We start from the raw sequence: 25,144 nt of genomic DNA on the forward strand, positions 1-25,144 counted from the left end.
TCCTCCTCCTCCTCCTGTTCCTTCTCGTCCTCCTCCTGTTCCTCCTCCTCCTCCTGTTCCTCCTCCTCCTCCTGTTCCTTCCTCCTCCTCCCCCCATCAGGAGCTTATGATCCAGAATGAGGTCGCCATCCTGAGGAAGGTGAAACACCCCAACATTGTCCTGCTGATTGAGGAGATGGACACTTACAGCGAGCTTTACCTGGTCATGGAACTGGTGAAGGTACGCAGCCCTGGGGGGTGTGTGTTATACCTGGGGCTATTATGTGTTCACAGCCTCCAGTCATGACTGTTGTTCCAGAACCAGGAGGGGAGTCTTGACAGTTACAGGAGGATCTGTGACAGTTACAGGAGGAGGCTTGACAGTTACAGGAAGAGTCTTGACAGTTACAGGAAGAGTCTTGACAGTTACAGGAGGAGTCATGACAGTTACAGGAGGAGTCTTGACAGTTACAGGAGGAGCCTTGACAGTTACAGGAGGAGTCTTGACAGTTACAGGAGGAGCGTCTTGACAGTTACAGGAGGAGCCTTGACAGTTACAGGAGGAGCCTTGACAGTTACAGGAGGAGTCTTGACAGTTACAGGAGGAGCCTTGACAGTTACAGGAGGAGTCTTGACAGTTACAGGAGGAGTCTTGACAGTTACAGGAGGAGAGTCTTGACAGTTACAGGAGGAGCCTTGACAGTTACAGGAGGAGTCTTGACAGTTACAGGAGGAGTCTTGACAGTTACAGGAGGAGCCTTGACAGTTACAGGAGGAGTCTTGACAGTTACAGGAGGAATCTTGACAGTTACAGGAGGAGGGTCTTGACAGTTACAGGAAGAAGGTCTTGACAGTTACAGGAGGAAAGTCTTGAAAGTTACAGGAGGAGAGTCTTGACACTTACAGGAGGAGAGTCTTGACAGTTACAGGAGGAGAGTCTTGACAGTTGCAGGAGGAGAGTCTTGACAGTTACAGGAGGGGGGTTTTGACAGTTACAGGAGGAGACCTTGAAAGTTACAGGAGGAGACCTTGAAAGTTACAGGAGGAGAGTCTTTACAGTTACAGGAGGGGGGTCTTGACAGTTACAGGAGGAGAGTCTTGACAGTTACAGGAGGATTCTTGACAGTTACAGGAGGAGCCTTGACAGTTACAGGAGGAGGCTTGACAGTAACAGGAGGAGAGTCTTGACAGTTACAGGAGGACACTTGACAGTTACAGGAGGAGCTTGACAGTTACAGGAGGAGCCTTGACAGTTACAGGAGGGGAGCCTTGACATTTACAGGAGAAGAGTCTTGACAGTTACAGGAGGAGAGTCTTGACAGTTACAGGAGGAGAGTCTTGACAGTTACAGGAGGAGAGTCTTGACAGTTACAGGAGGAGAGTCTTGACAGTTACAGGAGGAGCCTTGACAGTTACAGGAGGGGAGCCTTGACAGTTACAGGAGGAGAGTATTGACAGTTACAGGAGGAGAGTCTTGACAGTTACAGGAGGAGAGTATTGACAGTTACAGGAGGAGAGTCTTGACAGTTACAGGAGGGGGGTCTTGACAGTTACAGGAGGAGCCTTGACAGTTACAGGAGGATCCTTGACAGTAACAGGAGAAGCCTTGACAGTTAGAGGAGGAATCTTAAAGGTTTCTAATTTTAATGACTCTGTGTCTCTGTGTCTCTGTGTCTCTGTGTCTCTGTGTCTCTGTGTGTGTGTGTGTCTGTGTCTGTGTGCGTGCGTGTGTGCATGCGTGTGTGCGTGCGTGCATGTGTGCGTGTGTGCGTGCGTGTGTAGACCCTATTTTAAGCTGCTGCTCCACTTAGTCCGCTCAGGGACCCTGACAGGGAGGGTGTGTGTGTGTGTGTGTGCGCGTAGATGAATGTGTGGTGTGTGTGTGTGTGTGTGTCGAGTGAGAATTGAGGACACCTCTGCTTCTCAGGACACTGCTTCATACACAGTTTTTGAATAATCACAAACAAAACCATCCTTCCCAATTGGGATTGTATTAATATTGTCGCATGTCATTGTGTGTGTTGTCCACAGGGGGGCGATCTGTTTGACGCCATCACGTCCACCAACAGATACACAGAGAGAGACGCCAGCGGGATGCTGTACAACCTGGCCAGCGCCATCAAATACCTCCACAGTCTCAATATCGTACACAGAGACGTCAAACCAGAAAACCTACTGGTAAGTCAGATGTGTGTGTGTGTGTGTGTGTGTGTGTGTGTGTGTGTGAGTGTGTGTGTGTGTGTGTGTGTACCCTATAATGACAAAGACAAAACTGTTTTTTAGAAGTTTTTGCAAATGTATTAACAATAAAAAACGGAAATATCACATTTACATAAGTATTCAGACCCTTTACTAAGTACTTTGTTGAAGCACCTTTGGCAGCGATTACAGCCTCCAGTCTTCTTGGGTATGACGCTACAAGCTTGGCACACCTGTATTTGGGGAGTTTCTCCCATTCTTCTCTGCAGATCTTCTCAAGCTCTGTCAGGTTGGATGGGGAGCGTCGCTGCACAGCTATTTTCAGGTCTCTCCAGAGATGTTCGATCGGGTTCAAGTCCAGGCTCTGGCTGGGCCACTCAAGGACATTGAGACATTGAGACTTGTCCCAAAGCCACTCCTGCTTTGTATTGGCTCTGTGCTTAGCGTCGTTGTCCTGTTGGAAGGTGAACCTTCACTCCAGTCTGGTCCGGATTTCCGGATTTCCCTGGAGCAGGTTTTCATCAAGGATCTCTCTGTACTTTGCTCCGTTCATCTTTCCCTCGATCCTGACTAGTCTCCAAGTCCCCACCAGTGAAAAACATCCCCATAGCATGATGCTGCCACCACCATGCTTCACCGTAGGGATGGTGCCAGGTTTCCTCCAGACATGATGCTTGGCATTCTGGCTAAGGAGTTAAATCTTGGTTTCATCAGACCAGAGAATCTTGTTTCTCATGGTCTGAGAGTTTTTAGATGCTTTTTGGCAAACTCCAAGTGGGCTGTCATGTTCCTTTTACTGAGGAGTGGATTCCATCTGGCCACTCTACCATAAAGGCCTGATTGGTGGAGTGCTGCAGAGATGGTTGTCCTTCTGGAAGGTTCTCCCATCTCCACAGAGGACCTCTGGAGCTCTGTCAGAGTGACCATCGGGTTCTTGGTCACCTCCCTGACCAAGGCCTTTCTCCCCTGATTGCTCAGTTTGGCCGGTTCGAACCTTATTCCATTGTGTTCTTGGGGACCTTCAGTGCTCCAGAAACTTGTTGGTACCCTTCCCCAGATCTGTGCCTCGACACAATCTTTCACTCAAGTGAAAGTCAACCAGTAAAATAGTTATTGAGTAAAAGTATTTGGTTTTATATATATATACTTAAGTATCTAAAGTAAAAGTACAAATGATTTCTAATTTCATATATTAAGCAAACAAGATGACGCCATTTTCTTGTTTTGTAATTGATTTAAAGATAGCCAGGGGGCACTGAACAAAGCATGTTGTGTTTAGTGAGTCCACCAGATCAGAGGCAGTAGGGATGACCAGGGATGTTCTCTGTTTAGTGAGTCCTCCAGATCAGAGGCAGTAGGGATGACCAGGGATGTTCTCTGTTTAGTGAGTCCTCCAGATCAGAGGCAGTAAGGACGACCAGGGATGTTCTCTGTTTAGTGAGTCCACCAGATCAGAGGCAGTAGGGACGACCAGGGATGTTCTCTGTTTAGTGAGTCCTCCAGATCAGAGGCAGTAGGGATGACCAGGGATGTCCTCTGTTTAGTGAGTCCTCCAGATCAGAGGCAGTAGGGATGACCAGGGATGTTCTCTGTTTAGTGAGTCCTCCAGATCAGAGGCAGTAGGGATGACCAGGGATGTTCTCTGTTTAGTGAGTCCTCCAGATCAGAGGCAGTAGGGATGACCAGGGATGTCCTCTGTTTAGTGAGTCCTCCAGATCAGAGGCAGTAGGGACGACCAGGGATGTTCTCTGTTTAGTGAGTCCTCCAGATCAGAGGCAGTAGGGATGACCAGGGATGTTCTCTTGATAAGTGTGTGAATTTGACCAATTTCCTGTCAAAATGTAACGAGTACTTTTGGGTGTCTGGGAAAATGTAAGGAGTAGAAAGTACATTGTTTTCTTTAGGAATGTGGTGAAGTAAAAGTAAAAGTTGTCTAAAATAAAGTAAAATACAGAAAGAAACTTCTTAAGTAGTACTTTAAAGTGTTTTTATTTAATTACTTTACACCACTGTGTCTTTAAATTGTTTTTACTTAAGTACTTTACACCAAAGATAACTCGAAGAGCTCTAACTCTCACCTTTATAAAAGACAAAAGGTTATTCATTTTATGGCAAAAGTAACTACATGACTGAATCATGACATGTAAATGTTTTGCTGTTATGTGAATACATGTCACTGGAAGTATTTAGTGCATTACAGTGACCACATGATAGATATTCTAATACATACAATTATTATCTACATTATATTTCTAACTGTCCTCACAATGTTACATCTTCCATCTGTTTCCCTCTCCTCTTTCCTCTCCTCTCTCCCCCCTCTCCCCTCCCCTCCCCTCCTCTCCTCTCCTCTCCTCTCCTCTCCTCTCCTCTCCTCTCCTCTCCTCTCCTCTCCTCTCCTCTCCTCTCCTCTCCTCTCCTCTCCTCTCCTCTCCTCTCCTCTCCTCTCCTCTCCTCTCCCCTCCCCTCCTCTCCTCTCCTCTCCTCTCCTCTCCTCTCCTCTCCTCTCCTCTCCTCTCCTCTCCTCTCCTCTCCTCTCCCCTCCCCTCCCCTCCCCTCCTCTCCTCTCCTCTCCTCTCCTCTCCTCTCCTCTCCTCTCCTCTCCTCTCCTCTCCTCTCCAGGTGTATGAGCATGCTGATGGCAGTAAGAGTCTGAAGTTGGGGGACTTTGGTCTGGCCACGGTAGTAGACGGACCTCTCTACACAGTCTGTGGGACACCAACATATGTAGCACCCGAGATCATCGCAGAGACAGGGTACGTGTGTGTCTCCTGACCCCCCCCCCCTCTCTACCCCCCTCTCTCCCTCTACCTCTCTCTCTCTCTCTTGGGAAAGGTGGGGGCAGCGAAGAGAGGAGTATGAGTCTCTGAGTCAATGGTGGGATGTGGGGAAAGTCCAAATTCGGCTTTTCTGTCAACAGTACACAGCTCTCTCATCCTCAGAGGCTAGGAGAGTATTGGGGGAACTAGAGCGGTGTATTAGTGAGATGGAGGTAGAGATGGTGGGGCAAGGCAATGTTGGCCTTCAGGCTAATTTAGCTGAATTGCGCAGGGACCTGGGTAGTTTTTTCCAGGTTAAAGCAAAGGGAGCACTTGTAAGAGCTAGGTTCTCCATGCTCAAGGAGATGGATGCTCCCAGCTCCTTCTTCTTTGGTTTGGAAAGACAGAGCAGTGAAGCCAAGGGTATGCATTGTCTACGGCTGTCTGATGGGCGGGTGACCTCTGTGGTGGGTGAGATGCGGGAGCGGACTGTGGAGTTTTATACTGAATTGTATAGGGCAGAAGAGTGTGATCCTTTGTGTGCTCAGGTCTTGTTCACAGAACTCCCTAAACTCTCTCTGGCACAGAGGGACGATTTGGACGTTCCTCTGTTGTCCCATGAACTGGCAGAGGCCGTAACTCAGATGTCCCCCGGTCGTGCACCGGGGGTCGATGGACTCCCAGTGGAGTTTTATAAAAAATTCTGGGGAATAATTGGACAGGACTTCTTTTGCGTGTTGCGTGAATGCGTCGGGGTAGGATAGTTGCCGATGAGCTGCCGTCGGGCGGCTCTGACTCTACTGCCCAAAAAAGGGGACTTGGGTGAACTTAAGAACTGGAGGCCTGTGGCATTACTCTGTGCGGACTACAAGATATTTGCCAAGGTCCTCTCTAACAGACTGAAGTCCCACTTGGACTCGATAGTACACAAGGACCAGACATATTGTGTATCGGGACGCTCAATCACGGACAACTTGTTCTTAATTAGGGACATGTTGGACTTGTCGAGAGGTTCTAATGTGAAATTTGGACTGATCTCTTTAGATCAAGAGAAGGCTTTTTGATAGAATGGATCATGAGTATCTGTTTAATGTGATGTCTGTGTTTGGATTTGGGGAAAGGTTTTTGACCTGTGTGAAGCTGTTGTACGCTGGGGAATCATGTATGGTCAAGGTGGGAGGGGGACACAGTAAGCCAGTCTGGGTGAGACGGGGCATTAGACAAGGATGCCCTCTATCAGGGCAGTTATACACACTAGCCATTGAGCCTTTTTTAGGACTGCTACGCAGGAGGCTGCAGGGAGTGTGCTGGACAGGTATGGGTGTGGTGACAGGCATATCAGTGTCAGCATATGCAGATGATGTTTCTGTGATAGTCAAGGATGGTAAGATATGCAGGCACTGGAGACCCGTCTGAAGGTGTACAAAGGAGCTTCATCAGCTAAGGTGAACTGGGGCAAGAGCAAAGCTCTGTTATGTGGGGCATGGGGGGATAGGGCTCCTCCTCTGCTTCCAGGGGGGTTTGCAGTGGGGTTGTGAAGGGCTTAAAGTGTTGGGGGTGTACCTGGGCTCGGAGAAGTGGGTCAGGAAGAACTGTGAGGGGCTGTCACAGGCAGTGGTGTCAAGACTGGCCAGGTGGAGGTGGATCCTGTCCCAAGTGTCATATAGATAGTGCTGATAATCAACAACCTGGTGGCATCTGCTCGCAGACCAGGCAACGCAAGCTTGTGGACTTTTTCTGGTCGGGCCATCACTGGCTGAGGGTTCCAGTTCCGCAGTGTTGTACGTGACCGTCCACGAAGGAGGACAGGGCGAACTGGAACTGGAGCTGTTCCTCATGAAGCTGGAGACGCTGAGTACAGCAGGTCTTTCAGATTTTTACTCTGCAGTGCTGAGGGCCTGGCAACTGTTCCTCATGAAGCTGGAGACGCTGAGTACAGCTGGTCTTTCAGATTTTTACTCTGCAGTGCTGAGGGCCTGGCACCTGCTAAGGCCCACACGAGAAGGGGGTGTGGAGCCTGGGCTGTGGGTGTGGGGAGTAGCCTATCTTCAACAACCCAGCCATCCCTTTGAGATCGGTTCAGTCGGTCACCCTGCAGAGGAAACTGATGGCGGGGGGGTTTACAAAGGCTGGGTGACCTGAGACTGCTGGGAGAGGAGGTGTGGAAAACCCCGGAAGTCTTGGCACAACAAACAGGAATAACGTCTCTTAGGTTGCTGGAGAGATTCCTGGAGGAGGTCCAGGAGGCACTGTCTCAGCCGGTAAGGGGGGTGTTTGAGCGGCCAAAGGGGGAGGGGCCACCAATGTTTCCGCCACCGCAGGTGACGGCAGAGACTGGAGACTGGCAAGGGGGTCTGGAGGACTTGTTAGATTTTAACCTCTATGGGCTAGGTGGGACGCTAGCGTGCCACCCGTGGTGCACTCCATCAACAGCAGGTGCATTTCAAGAGCGGCAAATTTGAATCCAAATAAATGTCAAAATTCAAATTTTTCAAACATACAACTATTTTACACCCTTTGAAAGATAAACATCTCCTTAATCTAACCACGTTTTACGATTTCAAAAAGGTTTTACGGCGAAAGCATAAATTTAGAGTATGTTAGGACAGTACATTTACAAGAGTTGTGTGTAATGTTTTGTCAAGTCAAAGACAGGGTCACCAAAACCATAAAACCAGCTAAAATGATGCACTAACCTTTTACAATCTCCATCAGATGACACTCCTAGGACATTATGTTAGACAATGCATGCATTTTTAGTTCTATCAAGTTCATATTTATATCCAAAAACAGCGTTTTACTATGGCATTGATGTTGAGGAAATCGTTTCCCTCCAATAACCGGCAGTCAAGTCAGCGTCACAAATTAAATAATTAAAATTAGAAAACATTGGTAAAATATTATATTGTCATTTAAAGAATTATAGATTTACATCTCTTGAACGCAATCAACTTGCCAGATTTAAAAATAACCTTACTGGGAAATCACACTTTGCAATAATCTGAGCACTGCGCCCAGAAAAATACGCGTTGCGATACAGACTAGACGTCATGTTGGGGAGATCTAAAATCGAAAATACTATGTAAATAATCCATTACCTTTGATTCTCTTCATCAGATGTCACTTCCAGGTATCACAGGTCCATAACGAATGTAGTTTTGTTCAAAAAAGCTCATCATTTATGTCCAAAAATCTCCGTCTTGTTAGCACATGATCTAAGCCAGCCGGACTTCTCGTCATGAACGAGGTGAAAAAATATATTTACGTTCGTTCAAACATGTCAAACGTTGTATAGCATAAATCATTAGGGCCTTTTTTAACCAGAACATTAATAATATTCAAGGTGGACGAATGCATACTCTTTTATAACGTATTGGAACGAGGGTACCCAACATGGCTTCCAGTCGAAGCTCGCATCCGCTACAAGACCATGGTGCTTGCCTACGGAGCTGTGAGGGGAACTGCACCTCCGTACCTTCAGGCTCTGATCAGGCCCTACACCCAAACAAGGGCACTCCGTTCATCCACCTCTGGCCTGCTCGCCTCCCTACCTCTGCGGAAGCACAGTTCCCGCTCAGCCCAGTCAAAACTGTTCGCTGCTCTGGCACCCCAATGGTGGAACAAGCTCCCTCACGACGCCAGGACAGCGGAGTCAATCACCACCTTCCGGAGACACCTGAAACCCCACCTCTTCAAGGAATACCTGGGATAGGATAAAGTAATCCTTCTAACCCCCCCCTTAAAAGATTTAGATGCACTATTGTAAAGTGGTTGTTCCACTGGATATTATAGGTGAATGCACCAATTTGTAAGTCGCTCTGGATAAGAGCGTCTGCTAAATGACTAAAATGTAAATGTAAATGAACTCGCGCGCCAGGTGTCTAATGGAACATCATCGTTCCATGGCTCTTGTTCGGTCAGATCTCCCTCCAGAAGACTCAAAACACTTTGTAAAGGCTGGTGACATCTAGTGGAAGCAATAGGAAGTGCCAAAATATTCCTCAGCCCCTGTGTTTTTCAATGGGATAGGTTTAAAGGCAATACAACACATCAGGTATCCACTTCCTGTCAGAAAATGTCTCAGGGTTTTGCCTGCCAAATGAGTTCTGTTATACTCACAGACACCATTCAAACAGTTTTAGAAAATGTAGGGTGTTTTCTATCCATATATAATAAGTATATGCATATTCTAGTTACTGGGTAGGATTAGTAACCAGATTAAATCGGGTACATTTTTTTTATCCAGACGTGCAAATGCTGCCCACTAGCCCTAACAGGTTAACACTCCGAGCCTGGGGGAGTTTGAAGGGGTCGGAGGTAAAGCCCTCTACAACCTCTGCGTTAAGGTGAGGAACATTAGGAGCCTAACAGGAGTGAAGGCACATCAGTGGCAGTGGGGTATGTGGGGTGGAGAGTATGGTGGGTTTTAGATGGAGGGGGCTCTACAAACCCCCAGTACCAAAGAGGTCAGGGGTCCTCCAGTGGAGGGTTCTTCATGGAGCCCTGGCCACTAACCGCTGGTTGGTACGGATTGAACCGGGAGTCGGGCAGGGGTGTCCTTTCTGTGTCATGAGAGAAACTGTGATTCATGTGTTTTCTCTGTGCACCAGGTTAATTCCATTAATATCTCTGTTGGAATGTCTGTGTGAGAGGTTTGGGTTGGTTTTTACTGTTGGGTTGTTTATAAATGGGATACAGGTGTTCGAATAACGAGAAGGTCAAATGTGTTTTTGTTGAATTTTCTGTTGGCTCAGGCAAAGTTAGCTATTTGGCTAACAAGGAGGAACAGGGTCAAAGGTGGGGGGATAACAGACCCTTTACTAGTGTTTAATGGGATGGTCTCTGCGCGCCTTAGGGTTGAGTTTGAGTTCTATAAAATGATAAAAAGTGTGGAGATGTTTCAGGAGATATGGTGTGTTGGGGGTGCTGTCTGTATAGCTGGGGAAGATGTTTCAGGAGATATGGTGTGTTGGGGGGGCTGTCTGTATAGCTGGGGGAGATGTTTCAGGAGATATGGTGTGTTGGGGGGGCTGTCTGTATAGCTGGGGGAGATGTTTCAGGAGATATAGTGTGTTGGGGGGGCTGTCTGTATAGCTGGGGAAGATGTTTCAGGAGATATGGTGTGTTGGGGGGCTGTCTGTATAGCTGGGGGAGATGTTTCAGGAGATATGGTGTGTTGGGGGGGGGCTGTCTGTATAGCTGGGGAAGATGTTTCAGGAGATATGGTGTGTTGGGGGGGCTGTCTGTATAGCTGGGGGAGATGTTTCAGGAGATATGGTGTGTTGGGGGGGGCTGTCTGTATAGCTGGGGGAGATGTTTCAGGAGATATGGTGTGTTGGGGGGCTGTCTGTATAGCTGGGGGAGATGTTTCAGGAGATATGGTGTGTTGGGGGGCTGTCTGTATAGCTGGGGAGATGTTTCAGGAGATATGGTGTGTTGGGGGGCTGTCTGTATAGCTGGGGGAGATGTTTCAGGAGATATGGTGTGTTGGGGGGCTGTCTGTATAGCTGGGGGAGATGTTTCAGGAGATATGGTGTGTTGGGGGCTGTCTGTATAGCTGGGGGAGATGTTTCAGGAGATATGGTGTGTTGGGGGGCTGTCTGTATAGCTGGGGGAGATGTTTCAGGAGATATGGTGTGTTGGGGGGGGCTGTCTGTATAGCTGGGGGAGATGTTTCAGGAGATATGGTGTGTTGGGGGGGCTGTCTGTATAGCTGGGGGAGATGTTTCAGGAGATATGGTGTGTTGGGGGGGCTGTCTGTATAGCTGGGGGAGATGTTTCAGGAAATATGGTGTGTTGGGGGGCTGTCTGTATAGCTGGGGGAGATGTTTCAGGAGATATGGTGTGTTGGGGGGCTGTCTGTATAGCTGGGGGAGATGTTTCAGGAGATATGGTGTGTTGGGGGGCTGTCTGTATAGCTGGGGGAGATGTTTCAGGAGATATGGTGTGTTGGGGGGCTGTCTGTATAGCTGGGGGAGATGTTTCAGGAGATATGGGGTGTTGGGGGGCTGTCTGTATAGCTGGGGAAGATGTTTCAGGAGATATGGTGTGTTGGGGGGCTGTCTGTATAGCTGGGGGAGATGTTTCAGGAGATATGGTGTGTTGGGGGGCTGTCTGTATAGCTGGGGGAGATGTTTCAGGAGATATGGTGTGTTGGGGGGCTGTCTGTATAGCTGGGGAAGATGTTTCAGGAGATATGGTGTGTTGGGGGGTCTGTCTGTATAGCTGGGGAAGATGTTTCAGGAGATATGGTGTGTTGGGGGGCTGTCTGTATAGCTGGGGGAGATGTTTCAGGAGATATGGTGTGTTGGGGGGCTGTCTGTATAGCTGGGGGAGATGTTTCAGGAGACATGGGGTGTTGGGGTGCTGTCTGTATAGCTGGGGGAGATGTTTCAGGAGATATGGTGTGTTGGGGGGTCTGTCTGTATAGCTGGGGGAGATGTTTCAGGAGATATGGTGTGTTGGGGGGGGCTGTCTGTATAGCTGGGGGAGATGTTTCAGGAGATATGGTGTGTTGGGGGGGGCTGTCTGTATAGCTGGGGGAGATGTTTCAGGAGATATGGTGTGTTGGGGGGGCTGTCTGTATAGCTGGGGGAGATGTTTCAGGAGATATGGTGTGTTGGGGGGGCTGTCTGTATAGCTGGGGAGATGTTTCAGGAGATATGGTGTGTTGGGGGGCTGTCTGTATAGCTGGGGGAGATGTTTCAGGAGATATGGTGTGTTGGGGGTGCTGTCTGTATAGCTGGGGAAGATGTTTCAGGAGATATGGTGTGTTGGGGGGGCTGTCTGTATAGCTGGGGGAGATGTTTCAGGAGATATGGTGTGTTGGGGGGCTGTCTGTATAGCTGGGGGAGATGTTTCAGGAGATATGGTGTGTTGGGGGGGCTGTCTGTATAGCTGGGGGAGATGTTTCAGGAGATATGGTGTGTTGGGGGGGCTGTCTGTATAGCTGGGGGAGATGTTTCAGGAGATATGGTGTGTTGGGGGGCTGTCTGTATAGCTGGGGAGATGTTTCAGGAGATATGGTGTGTTGGGGGGCTGTCTGTATAGCTGGGGGAGATGTTTCAGGAGATATGGTGTGTTGGGGGGCTGTCTGTATAGCTGGGGGAGATGTTTCAGGAGATATGGTGTGTTGGGGGGCTGTCTGTATAGCTGGGGGAGATGTTTCAGGAGATATGGTGTGTTGGGGGGGCTGTCTGTATAGCTGGGGGAGATGTTTCAGGAGATATGGTGTGTTGGGGGGGCTGTCTGTATAGCTGGGGGAGATGTTTCAGGAGATATGGTGTGTTGGGGGGCTGTCTGTATAGCTGGGGAGATGTTTCAGGAAATATGGTGTGTTGGGGGGCTGTCTGTATAGCTGGGGGAGATGTTTCAGGAGATATGGTGTGTTGGGGGGCTGTCTGTATAGCTGGGGGAGATGTTTCAGGAGACATGGGGTGTTGGGGTGCTGTCTGTATAGCTGGGGGAGATGTTTCAGGAGATATGGTGTGTTGGGGGGTCTGTCTGTATAGCTGGGGGAGATGTTTCAGGAGATATGGTGTGTTGGGGGGGCTGTCTGTATAGCTGGGGGAGATGTTTCAGGAGATATGGTGTGTTGGGGGGGCTGTCTGTATAGCTGGGGAGATGTTTCAGGAGATATGGTGTGTTGGGGGGGCTGTCTGTATAGCTGGGGGAGATGTTTCAGGAGATATGGTGTGTTGGGGGGCTGTCTGTATAGCTGGGGGAGATGTTTCAGGAGATATGGTGTGTTGGGGGGGCTGTCTGTATAGCTGGGGGAGATGTTTCAGGAGATATGGTGTGTTGGGGGGCTGTCTGTATAGCTGGGGGAGATGTTTCAGGAGATATGGTGTGTTGGGGGGGGCTGTCTGTATAGCTGGGGGAGATGTTTTGGACGTACGGTTGTAGGAGTGGGTATTGTTTTGGGGTATTGTGATGTTGTTTTGTATCATGTGGTAGATGGAAAGGTGAGTATGGTACATGTATGCATTACAGGATATATTTTGGTGTTTTACTTGGGTGGGTGAGTTTTAAATGAAATGAGAAAGTTTCAGTAAAGAAAGACAAAAAGTCAAGTCTCTCTCTCTCGCTCTCTCTCCCTCCCTCCCTCCCTCCCTCCCTCCCTCCCTACCTGTGTATTCTCTCTCTCTCTCTCTCTCTCTCTCCCTCCCTTTCTCTCCCTTCTCCCTCCCTCCCTCCCTCTCTCTCTCGCTGACCTGTGTGTTCTCTCTCTCTCTCTCTCTCCCTCCCTCCCTGTCTCTCCCTCCCTCCCTCCCTACCTGTGTATTCTCTCTCTCTCTCTCTCTCTCTCTCTCTCTCCCTCCCTGTCTCTCCCTCCCTCCCTCTCTCCCTCCCTCCCTCCCTCCCTCCCTCCCTCCCTCCCTCCCTCCCTCTCTGACCTGTGTGTTCTCTCTCTCTCTGTGTGTTCTAGGTATGGCCTTAAGGTAGATATCTGGGCAGTAGGAGTCATCGCCTACATCTTGTTGTGTGGCTTCCCTCCCTTCCGCGGGTAAGATCAACTGAATCCACAAACTCCACATGTTATGGCGAATTACACAAACAAAACTGTCCCCGCTGTCCTGCTCCAATCTGACATGTAGCTACAAAGTCTTAATTTTGATGAATCGATGTCTGGAGTGGAATCCAGAGCTTCAGTGTGTGGTGCCGTACTCCCGTAATGTGGTTGGAAGGAGGTATTGCTGAATCTCCCAGCCCAACAACATCATATGAAACCAGTGCTAATATTTCGTTTTTACTTTCAGCTTCAGTAATGTTTCATTGATGTTATTGTGGAATCTCAGAGTTCTGATAAAACCGGTGGGTTGAGCAGCAGCAGTCGCTAGTCGCCATCTAACACAACTCAGAAATGACAGGAAAGCTACAAGCAACGGAAGTTATATTTCTTTATAGGTTTTTCCACATGGCTGAAGTCATCTGTATAAAACCATTGCCCTTGACACTTGCGTGTAACAGGCATATATATAAGATAGTGAATGTCCTCTCCAATTAACGTTGTTAGACAGTAACGTTCGCTAGTTACAAGCCAACAAGTCTGTAACGTTAACTGTATGGACGGATCATGCACCGGCACAATTCAATGTTGACAATATACAGTACCGATCAAAACTTTGGACACACCATTAGTTACTACATGATTCCATATGTGTTATTTCATAGTTTTGATGTCTTCACTATTATTCTACAATGTAGAAAATAGTAAAAAATAAAGGTAAACCTTTGAATGAGTAGGCGCGTCCATACTTTTGGCTGGTACTGTAGTTATTCTACATTACTCCACAAACAAAGCATAGCTAGCTAGCTAGCTAGGTAAAGTTCATAGGCAACACCAAACTTTGGGAAACTGCCACGCTGCTAATGTATAATACATGAAATGGGAATTGCTCATCTAACGTTAATGTTACTCCACACAAGTCAATCTGGTTGTCACGACCTCCGCCGAAGTCGGCTCCTCTCCTTGTTCGGGCGGCGTTCGGCGGTCGACGTCACCGGCCTTCTAGCCATCGCCAATCCACTTTTCATTTTCCATTTGTTTTGTCTTTGTCTTACACACCTGGTTTCAATCCCTCCAATAACTTGTTCATTATTTAACCCTCTTGTTCCCCCATGTTTGTTTGTGAGTAATTGTTTGTATGTAAGACGGTCCGTTATGCGGGCTCGCTTTATTGTATTATATTTGTCGATTTTGAGTAAATTATGTTTATTTCCTCATATCTGCTGTCCTGCGCCTGACTCCTCTACACCAGCTACACACAGACCACATTACACTGGCTCGCTTAGCAATGTAGCTAGCTAACGTTACAGACCTTACCTTATGCATTAATTCAGTCTGCTCCCACATCTGTCAGTTACATTTTATTCTTGTCATTATAATACCTCAATCCCTCTGCCCTTATTGTTTAATAATACCAACCCCTTATTGTTTAAATATACCAACCCCCTGAGCCCTTATTGTTTAATAATACCAACCCCTTATTGTTTAAATATACCAACCCCCTGAGCCCTTATTGTTTAAATATAGCAACCCCCCCCAGCCCTTATTGTTTAATAATACCAACCCCTTATTGTTTAAATATAGCAACCCCCCTGAGCCCTTATTGTTTAAATATACCAACCCCTTATTGTTTAAATATACCAACCCCCTGAGCCCTTATTGTTTAAATATAGCAACCCCCCCAGCCCATATTGTTTAATAATACCAACCCCTTATTGTTTAAATATAGCAACCCCCCTCAGCCCTTATTGTTTAAATATACCAACCCCCTGAGCCCTTATTGTTTAAATATACCAACCCCCTCTGCCCTTATTGTTTAAATATACCAACCCCCTGAGACCTTATTGTTTAAATATACCAACCCCTTATTGTTTAAATATACCAACCCCCTCTGCCCTTATTGTTTAAATATACCAACCCCCTCTGCCCTTATTGTTTAAATATACCAACCCCTTATTGTTTAAATATACCAACCCCCTCTGCCCTTATTGTTTAAATATACCAACCCCTTATTGTTTAAATATACCAACCCCCTCTGCCCTTATTGTTTAAATATACCAACCCCTTATTGTTTAAATATACCAACCCCCTCTGCCCTTATTGTTTAAATATACCAACCCCTTATTGTTTAAATATACCAACCCCCTCAGCCCTTATTGTTTAAATATACCAACCCCTTATTGTTTAAATATACCAACCCCCTCTGCCCTTATTATTTAAATATACCAACCCCTGAGCCCTTATTGTTTAAATATACCAACCCCCTCTGCCCTTATTGTTTAAATATACCAACCCCCTCAGCCCTTATTGTTTAAATATACCAACCCCTTATTGTTTAAATATACCAACCCCCTCTGCCCTTATTATTTAAATATACCAACCCCCTGAGCCCTTATTGTTTAAATATACCAACCCCCTCTGCCCTTATGGTTTAAATATACCAACCCCCTGAGCCCTTATTGTTTAAATATACCAACCCCCTCTGCCCTTATTGTTTAAATATAACAACCCCCCTGAGCCCTTATTGTTTAAATATACCAACCCCCTCTGCCCTTATTGTTTAAATATACCAACCCCCTCAGCCCTTATTGTTTAAATATACCAACCCCCTCTGCCCTTATTGTTTAAATATACCAACCCCCTGAGCCCTTATTGTTTAAATATACCAACCCCCTCTGCCCTTATTGTTTAAATATACCAACCCCCTGAGTCCTTATTGTTTAAATATACCAACCCCCCAGCCCTTATTGTTTAAATATACCAACCCCCCTGAGCCCTTATTGTTTAAATATACCAACCCCTTATTGTTTAAATATACCAACCCCTGCCCTTATTGTTTAAATATACCAACCCCCTCTGCCCTTATTGTTTAAATATACCAACCCCCTGCCCTTATTGTTTAAATATACCAACCCCCTCTGCCCTTATTGTTTAAATATACCAACCCCTTATTGTTTAAATATACCAACCCCCTGAGCCCTTATTGTTTAAATATACCAACCCCCTCTGCCCTTATTGTTTAAATATACCAACCCCTTATTGTTTAAATATACCAACCCCCTCAGCCCTTATTGTTTAAATATACCAACCCCCTGAGCCCTTATTGTTTAAATATACCAACCCCCTGAGCCCTTATTGTTTAAATATACCAACCCCTGAGCCCTTATTGTTTAAATATACCAACCCCCTGAGCCCTTATTGTTTAAATATACCAACCCCCTCAGCCCTTATTGTTTAAATATACCAACCCCCTCAGCCCTTAATGTTTAAATATACCAACCCCCTGAGCCCTTATTGTTTAAATATACCAACCCCCTCAGCCCTTATTGTTTAAATATACCAACCCCCTCAGCCCTTAATGTTTAAATATACCAACCCCCTGAGCCCTTATTGTTTAAATATACCAACCCCCTGAGCCCTTATTGTTTAAATATACCAACCCCCTGAGCCCTTATTGTTTAAATATACCAACCCCTCAGCCCTTATTGTTTAAATATACCAACCCCCTGAGCCCTTATTGTTTAAATATACCAACCCCCTCAGCCCTTATTGTTTAAATATACCAACCCCCTCAGCCCTTATTGTTTAAATATACCAACCCCTTATTGTTTAAATATACCAACCCCCTGAGCCCTTATTGTTTAAATATACCAACCCCCCTTATTGTTTAAATATACCAACCCCCTGAGCCCTTATTGTTTAAATATACCAACCCCCCTGAGACCTTATTGTTTAATTCTATGATATTGTATATTTATTGACTTGATGTGTTTCTCTGTGTTGTGTTTAGGAGCAGTGAGGACCAGGAGTTGTTGTTTGACCAGATCCTAATGGGGCAGCTTGAGTTCCCTCTCGCTCACTGGGACAACGTTTCCGAGACTGCCAAGGAGCTGATCAGGTCCATGCTGCAGGTAGAGGTGGATCAGAGATACACAGCACTACAGGTGTTGGAACACCCTTGGGTCAAGGCGAGTAGAACCTCTTGCCTTATACTCTTAACGTACTATAGCATTGATTCACCATCTTTGTCCTTTGGGGACGATAAGGGTTGGTACGTGTTTGTCTTGGCCCTAGTACAGAAGATGCCACTTCAGCTCTGCTTCTAGCTCATAAGCAGGTATTTAGTTGTGTGTTATTTCATTCAAGCATTTCACTACAACCCGCAATCACATCTGCTAAATATGTGACCAATCACATCTGTTAAATATGTGACCAATCACATCTGTTAAATATGTGTATGTGACCAATCACATCTGCTAAATATGTGACCAATCACATATGTTAAATATGTGACCAATCACATCTGTTAAATATGTGTATGTGACCAATCACATCTGTTAAATATGTGACCAATCACATCTGTTAAATATGTGACCAATCACATCTGTTAAATATGTGACCAATCACACCTGTTAAATATGTGACCAATCACATATGTTAAATATGTGACCAATCACATCTGTTAAATATGTGTATGTGACCAATCACATCTGTTAAATATGTGACCAATCACATCTGTTAAATATGTGTATGTGACCAATCACATCTGTTAAATATGTGTATGTGACCAATCACATCTGTTAAATATGTGACCAATCACATCTGTTAAATATGTGACAATAAAGTAAATATGTCTATGTGACCAATCACATCTGTTAAATATGTGTATGTGACCAATCACATCTGTTAAATATGTGACCAATCACATCTGTTAAATATGTGACCAATCACATTTGATTTGATTGGAACCTCTAATGTTCTACTCTGTGTGATTGGGAACCCTGTTCTATATAGTCTGTCTATAGCCTCACTACCTACAGTACAGGATGTCTACAACGTCTCAGAAACTGTCCTGTACATCATCCATTTATGTCAACGGTACTTTTGTTTGAACATCCAACTTGTTACTGTGGGTCTCAAATCGGATAAACATGTAGTGTGAAGGGAAAACTGATGCTTACTCTCCTCTCTTCTTCTGTTCTCTTCTCCCCTCGTCTCCTCTCCTCTCTTCTTCCCTTCTCTTCTCCCCTCGTCTCCTCTCCTCTCTTCTTCCCTTCTCTTCTCCCCTCGTCTCCTCTCCTCTCTCCTCTCTTCTCCCCTTCTCTCTCCTTCTCCCCTCCTCTCCTCTCTTCTCCCCTTCTCTATCCTCTCCCCTCCTCTCCTCTCTTCTCTCCTCGTCTCCTCTCTTCTCCCCTTCTCTCTCTTCTCTTCTCTTCTCCCCTCCTCTCCTCTCCTCTCTTCTCTCCTCGTCTCCTCTCTTCTCCCCTCCTCTCCTCTCCTCTCTTCTCCTCTCCTCTCCTCTCTTCTTCCCTTCTCTCCTCTCTTCTTCCCTTCTCTCTCCTCTCCCCTTCTCCCTCCTCTCCTCTCCTCTCTTCTCCCCTCCTCTCCTCTCCTCTCCTCTCCTCTCTTCTCCCCTTGTCTCCTCTCTTCTCCCCTTCTCCCTCCTCTCCTCTCTTCTCCCCTCCTCTCCTCTCCTCTCTTCTTCCCTTCTCTCTCCTCTCCTCTCCCCTCCTCTCCCCTCCTCTCCTCTCTTCTCCCCTCCTCTCCTCTCTCTCCCCTCCTCTCCTCTCCTCTCTTCTCCCCTCCTCTCCTCTCCTCTCCTCTCTTCTCCCCTTGTCTCCTCTCTTCTCCCCATCTCCCTCCTCTCCTCTCTTCTCCTCTCCTCTCCTCTCTTCTTCCCTTCTCTCTCTTCTCCCCTCGTCTCCTCTCTTCTCCCCTTCTCTCTCCTCTCCTCTCCCCTCCTCTCCCCTCCTCTCCTCTCTTCTCCCCTCCTCTCCTCTCTTCTCCCCTCCTCTCTTCTCCTCTCTTCTCCCCTCGTCTCCTCTCTTCTTCCCTTCTCCCTCCTCTCCTCTCTTCTCCCCTCCTCACCTCTCCTCTCCTCTCCCCTCCTCTCCCCTCCTCTCCTCTCTTCTCCCCTCCTCTCCTCTCTTCTCCCCTCCTCTCCTCTCCTCTCTTCTTCCCTTCTCTCTCCTCTCCTCTCTTCTCCTCTCGTCTCCTCTCCTCTCCCCTTCTCCCTCCTCTCCTCTCTTCTCCCCTTCTCTCTCTTCTCCTCTCCCCTCCTTTCCTCTCTTCTCCCCTCCTCTCCTCTCCTCTCTTCTCCTCTCGTCTCCTCTCTTCTTCCCTTCTCTCTCCTCTCCTCTCTTCTCCCCTCGTCTCCTCTCCTCTCCCCTTCTCCCTCCTCTCCTCTCTTCTCCCCTTCTCTCTCTTCTCCTCTCCCCTCCTCTCCTCTCTTCTCCCCTCCTCTCCTCTCCTCTCTTCTCCTCTCGTCTCCTCTCTTCTTCCCTTCTCTCTCTTCTCCTCTCTTCTCCCCTTGTCTCCTCTCTTCTTCCCTTCTCTCCTCTCCACTCTTCTCCCCTCCTCTCCTCTCCTATCATCTCCTCTTCCCCTCCCCTCCCCTTCCCCTCTCTCTCTCTGTCTCTCTGCAGGATGGCGGTGTGTCAGAGAATGAACAGGAGCTTTCAGTTGCAGGAAAGATAAAGAAGCACTTCAACACCGGCCCTAAAGCTAATGACACCACCGCCGGGGTGTCTGTCATTATGGTGAGCCCCGCTCAGGAAAGATTGATGCAGACATGTCTGTGTTTTTACACGGCACCACTAAGTTGTACTGGCTTTGTCGTTGGCTCTAAGTCTGAATGAACTGAGTTGAACTCCTGTTGTACTGGTTTAGAAATCTAACTGTAATGGTTTCCACTGGTTTGATACCTGTAAAGGTCTAAATGTTTTAACTGGTTTCCAGTAAGTCCTACTGGTTTAAACCTGGTTTCTCTGATTGTACTCACTTTCGCTACGTTACTGGTTAATGTTACTGGTTTAAAAGGTTGACTGTACTGGTTTCTCTATAAATCCTACTGGTTTTAAAGGCTACTGGTTTCTCTTTAAGTTATACTGGTTTTAAAGGTTACTGGTTTCTCTATAAATCCTACTGGTTTTAAAGGTTACTGGTTTCTCTATAAATCCTACTGGTTTTAAAGGCTACTGGTTTCTCTATAAATCCTACTGGTTTTAAAGGTTACTGGTTTCTCTTTAAGTTATACTGGTTTTAAAGGCTACTGGTTTCTCTTTAAGTTATACTGGTTTTAAAGGCTACTGGTTTCTCTATAAATCCTACTGGTTTTAAAGGCTACTGGTTTCTCTTTAAGTTATACTGGTTTTAAAGGCTACTGGTTTCTCTATAAATCCTACTGGTTTTAAAGGTTACTGGTTTCTCTATAAATCCTACTGGTTTTAAAGGTTACTGGTTTCTCTTTAAGTTATACTGGTTTTAATTTCCTGGTTTCTGTGTCCTGTTGTCCAGTTGGAGCACAGCTTCTGTTTGCAGCGCTCTGGGTCGTTGGACTTCTACCAGCACCCGGCCATGTACTGGATACGGTATGACCTCCCGTTGTCACGACAACCCTGTCCGCTCCGTTTCCTGTGGCCCAGAGTAATGATTGGCTGCTTGCTTTGGCTGCTTACTTCTGTGTGCTCTATCAGCCCCACCCATGTCCTGCCCCCCGCTCCCTCTCATAGACCCCCTCTCATAGACCCCCTCTCATAGACCCCCTCTCATAGACCCCTTATCTGCATCTGACCTTCCCTTTGCAATCCTGTGACTAATGTTTGTCTGTAGAAAAAGTGGCGCTGTCAAACTGTAAACCTCTAAACAAACTGTAACCCTCTAAACAAACTGTAAACCCTCTAAACAGACTGTAAACCTCGAAACAAACTGTAAACAAACTGTAAACCCTCTAAACAGACTGTAAACCTCTAAACAAACTGTAAACAAACTGTAAATCCTCTAAACAAACTGTAAACCTCTAAACAGACTGTAAACAAACTGTAAACCTCTAAACAGACTGTAAACCTCTAAACAAACTGTAAATCCTCTAAACAAACTGTAAATCCTCTAAACAAACTGTAAACAAACTGTAAACCTCTAAACAAACTGTAAACAAACTGTAAACCTCTAAACAAACTGTAAACCTCTAAACAAACTGTAATCCTCTAAACAAACTGTAAACAAACTGTAAACCTCTAAACAAACTGTAAATCCTCTAAACAAACTGTAATCCTCTAAACAAACTGTAAACAAACTGTAAACCTCTAAACAAACTGTAAATCCTCTAAACAAACTGTAATCCTCTAAACAAACTGTAATCCTCTAAACAAACTGTAAATCCTCTAAAACTGTTATCCTCTAAACAAACTGTAAATCCTCTAAACAAACTGTAATCCTCTAAACAAACTGTAAACCTCTAAACAAACTGTAAACCTCTAAATAAACTGTAAACCTCTAAACAGACTGTAAACCTCTAAACAAACTGTAAATCCTCTAAACAAACTGTAGGCTAGAGTGCACAATAATTTGATCAACTCAAAGATCTTTGATTGTTGAGGTGTTAATGTGAGATTGCACCGGTTTGTCACCATCAGCTCGTGACGTGCGTCCGTTTTCCGCTTCCTTGTACTCCTCTCATTCCTCTCCTCCTCCTCCTCCTCCTCCTCTCCTCTTCCTCCTCCTCCTCCTCCTCTCCCCTCTCCTCTCATCTCATCTCTTACTTCTCCTGCTCTCCTCTATTTTACCCATGCTCCTCTTCTAACCCACAATATCCTCAGCGTGAGTGTTGTCACTGTGAGCATCGGTCCTGATTGGCTGACGAGTGTCTCCTCCCCCTCAGGCCACCGCTCTTGATAAGGAGGGGCAGGTTCTCAGACGAAGACGCAACCAGGATGTGAGCTCATGCCTGTTGCCGTTGACGACGACAACAACAAAGATGGACATACCGCCCAGCTACCTCCCAGCCTGACCATCACCCCCCTCTCTCTGACCTTTAACCTCGTCTCCGCCCTTATTCCCTCCCATAGACGCATTCTCACGGGAGAGGTGAAGAGGAGGAACAGGGGAGGGGTGAAGAGGGGAGGGGTGAAGAGGGGGAACAGGGGAGGGGTGAAGAGGGGGAACAGGGAAGAGGGGAGGGGTGAAGAGGGGAGGGGTGAAGAGGGGGAACAGGGGAGGGGTGAAGAGGGGGAACAGGGGAGGGGTGAAGAGGGGGAACAGGGAAGAGGGGAGGGGTGAACAGGGGGAACAGGGGAGGGGTGAAGAGGGGGAACAGGGAACGGGTGAAGACGGGGGACAGGGAACAGGTGAAGAGGGGGAACAGGGAACGGGTGAAGAGGGGGAACAGGGAACAGGTGAAGAGGGGGAACAGGGAACAGGGGAGGGGTGAAGAGGGGGAACAGGGGACAGGGGAGGGGTGAAGAGGGGGAACAGGGAACAGGGGAGAGGTGAAGAGGGGGAACAGGGGACTGGGGAGGGGTGAAGAGGGGGAACAGGGGAGGGGTGAAGGGGGGGAACAGGGGACGGGTGAAGAGGGGGAACAGGGGACAGGGGAGGGGTGAAGAGGGGGAACAGGGGAGGGGTGAAGAGGGGGAACACCGGTCTGGGTTGTCATGGTAACAGGTCACCTCCACCGGTCTGGGTTGTCATGGTAACGGGTCACCTCCACCAGTCTGGGTTGTCATGGTAACAGGTCACCTCCACCAGTCTGGGTTGTCATGGTAACGGGTCACCTCCACCAGTCTGGGTTGTCATGGTAACGGGTCACTTCCACCAGTCTGGGTTGTCATGGTAACGGGTCACCTCCACCAGTCTGGGTTGTCATGGTAACGGGTCACCTCCACCAGTCTGGGTTGTCATGGTAACGGGTCACCTCCACCAGTCTGGGTTGTCATGGTAACGGGTCACCTCCACCAGTCTGGGTCTTCATGGTAACGGGTCACCTCCACCAGTCTGGGTTGTCATGGTAACGGGTCACCTCCACCAGTCTGGGTCTACATGGTAACGGGTCACCTCCACCAGTCTGGGTTGTCATGGTAATGGGTCACCTCCACCAGTCTGGGTCTACATGGTAACGGGTCACCTCCACCAGTCTGGGTTGTCATGGTAATGGGTCACCTCCACCAGTCTGGGTCTACATGGTAACTGGTCACCTCCACCAGTCTGGGTCTACATGGTAACGGGTCACCTCCACCAGTCTGGGTTGTCATGGTAACGGGTCACCTCCACCAGTCTGGGTTGTCATGGTAATGGGTCACCTCCACCAGTCTGGGTCTACATGGTAACGGGTCACCTCCACCAGTCTGGGTTGTCATGGTAACGGGTCACCTCCACCAGTCTGGGTTGTCATGGTAATGGGTCACCTCCACCAGTCTGGGTCTACATGGTAACGGGTCACCTCCACCAGTCTGGGTTGTCATGGTAACGGGTCACCTCCACCAGTCTGGGTCTACATGGTAACGGGTCACCTCCACCAGTCTGGGTTGTCATGGTAACGGGTCACCTCCACCAGTCTGGGTCTACATGGTAACGGGTCACCTCCACCAGTCTGGGTTGTCATGGTAACGGGTCACCTCCACCAGTCTGGGTCTACATGGTAACGGGTCACCTCCGCCAGTCTGGGTTGTCATGGTAACGGGTCACCTCCACCAGTCTGGGTTGTCATGGTAACGGGTCACCTCCACCAGTCTGGGTCTACATGGTAACGGGTCACCTCCACCAGTCTGGGTTGTCATGGTAACGGGTCACCTCCACCAGTCTGGGTCTACATGGTAACGGGTCACCTCCACCAGTCTGGGTATACATGGTAACGGGTCACCTCCACCAGTCTGGGTCTACATGGTAACGGGTCACCTCCACCAGTCTGGGTCTACATGGTAACGGGTTACCTCCACCAGTCTGGGTCTACATGGTAACGGATTACCTCCACCAGTCTGGGTCTACATGGTAACGGATCACCTCCACCAGTCTGGGTCTACATGGTAACGGGTCACCTCCACCAGTCTGGGTTGTCATGGTAACGGGTCACCTCCACCAGTCTGGGTCTACATGGTAACGGGTCACCTCCACCAGTCTGGGTCTACATGGTAACGGGTTACCTCCACCAGTCTGGGTCTACATGGTAACGGGTCACGTCCACCAGTCTGGGTTGTCATGGCAACGGGTCACCTCCACCAGTCTGGGTTGTCATGGTAACGTGCCACCTCCACCAGTCTGGGTTGTCATGGTAACGGGTCACCTCCACCAGTCTGGGTCTACATGGTAACGGGTCACCTCCACCAGTCTGGGTTGTCATGGTAACGGGTCACCTCCACCAGTCTGGGTCTACATGGTAACGGGTCACCTCCACCAGTCTGGGTCTACATGGTAACGGGTCACCTCCACCAGTCTGGGTCTACATGGTAACGGGTCACCTCCACCAGTCTGGGTTGTCATGGTAACGGGTCACCTCCACCAGTCTGGGTTGTCATGGTAACGGGTCACCTCCACCAGTCTGGGTTGTCATGGTAACGGGTCACCTCCACCAGTAATGGTTGTCATGGTAACGGGTCACCTCCACCAGTCTGGGTCTACATGGTAACGGGTCACCTCCACCAGTCTGGGTCTACATGGTAACGGGTCACCTCCACCAGTCTGGGTCTACATGGTAACGGGTCACCTCCACCAGTCTGGGTCTACATGGTAACGGGTCACCTCCACCAGTCTGGGTCTTCATGGTAACGGGTCACCTCCACCAGTCTGGGTCTACATGGTAACGGGTCACCTCCACCAGTCTGGGTTGTCATGGTAACGGGTCACCTCCACCAGTCTGGGTTGTCATGGTAACGGGTCACCTCCACCAGTCTGGGTTGTCATGGTAACGGGTCACCTCCACCAGTCT

General features: G+C 47.9%; 1 protein-coding gene across 1 annotated transcript in view; it reads left to right on the forward strand.

Moving 5' to 3' along the window:
• LOC106604030 (serine/threonine-protein kinase DCLK1) overlaps positions 1-22,322 on the forward strand; it is a 180,610-nt gene extending 158,288 nt beyond the window's left edge. The window contains exons 8-15 of the mRNA XM_045717443.1: positions 101-220; positions 2,011-2,157; positions 4,801-4,934; positions 13,366-13,443; positions 17,237-17,414; positions 19,872-19,985; positions 20,743-20,816; positions 22,106-22,322. Coding sequence (XP_045573399.1) covers positions 101-220; positions 2,011-2,157; positions 4,801-4,934; positions 13,366-13,443; positions 17,237-17,414; positions 19,872-19,985; positions 20,743-20,816; positions 22,106-22,163 — 903 coding nt within the window. The 3' untranslated portion in view covers positions 22,164-22,322. The remainder of the gene's footprint in view (positions 1-100; positions 221-2,010; positions 2,158-4,800; positions 4,935-13,365; positions 13,444-17,236; positions 17,415-19,871; positions 19,986-20,742; positions 20,817-22,105) is intronic.
• Positions 22,323-25,144: the final 2,822 nt, after the last annotated feature.

The sequence above is a fragment of the Salmo salar genome, chromosome ssa04 (assembly GCF_905237065.1).
Source record: "Salmo salar chromosome ssa04, Ssal_v3.1, whole genome shotgun sequence".
NCBI classification, from domain to species: Eukaryota; Metazoa; Chordata; class Actinopteri; order Salmoniformes; family Salmonidae; genus Salmo; species Salmo salar.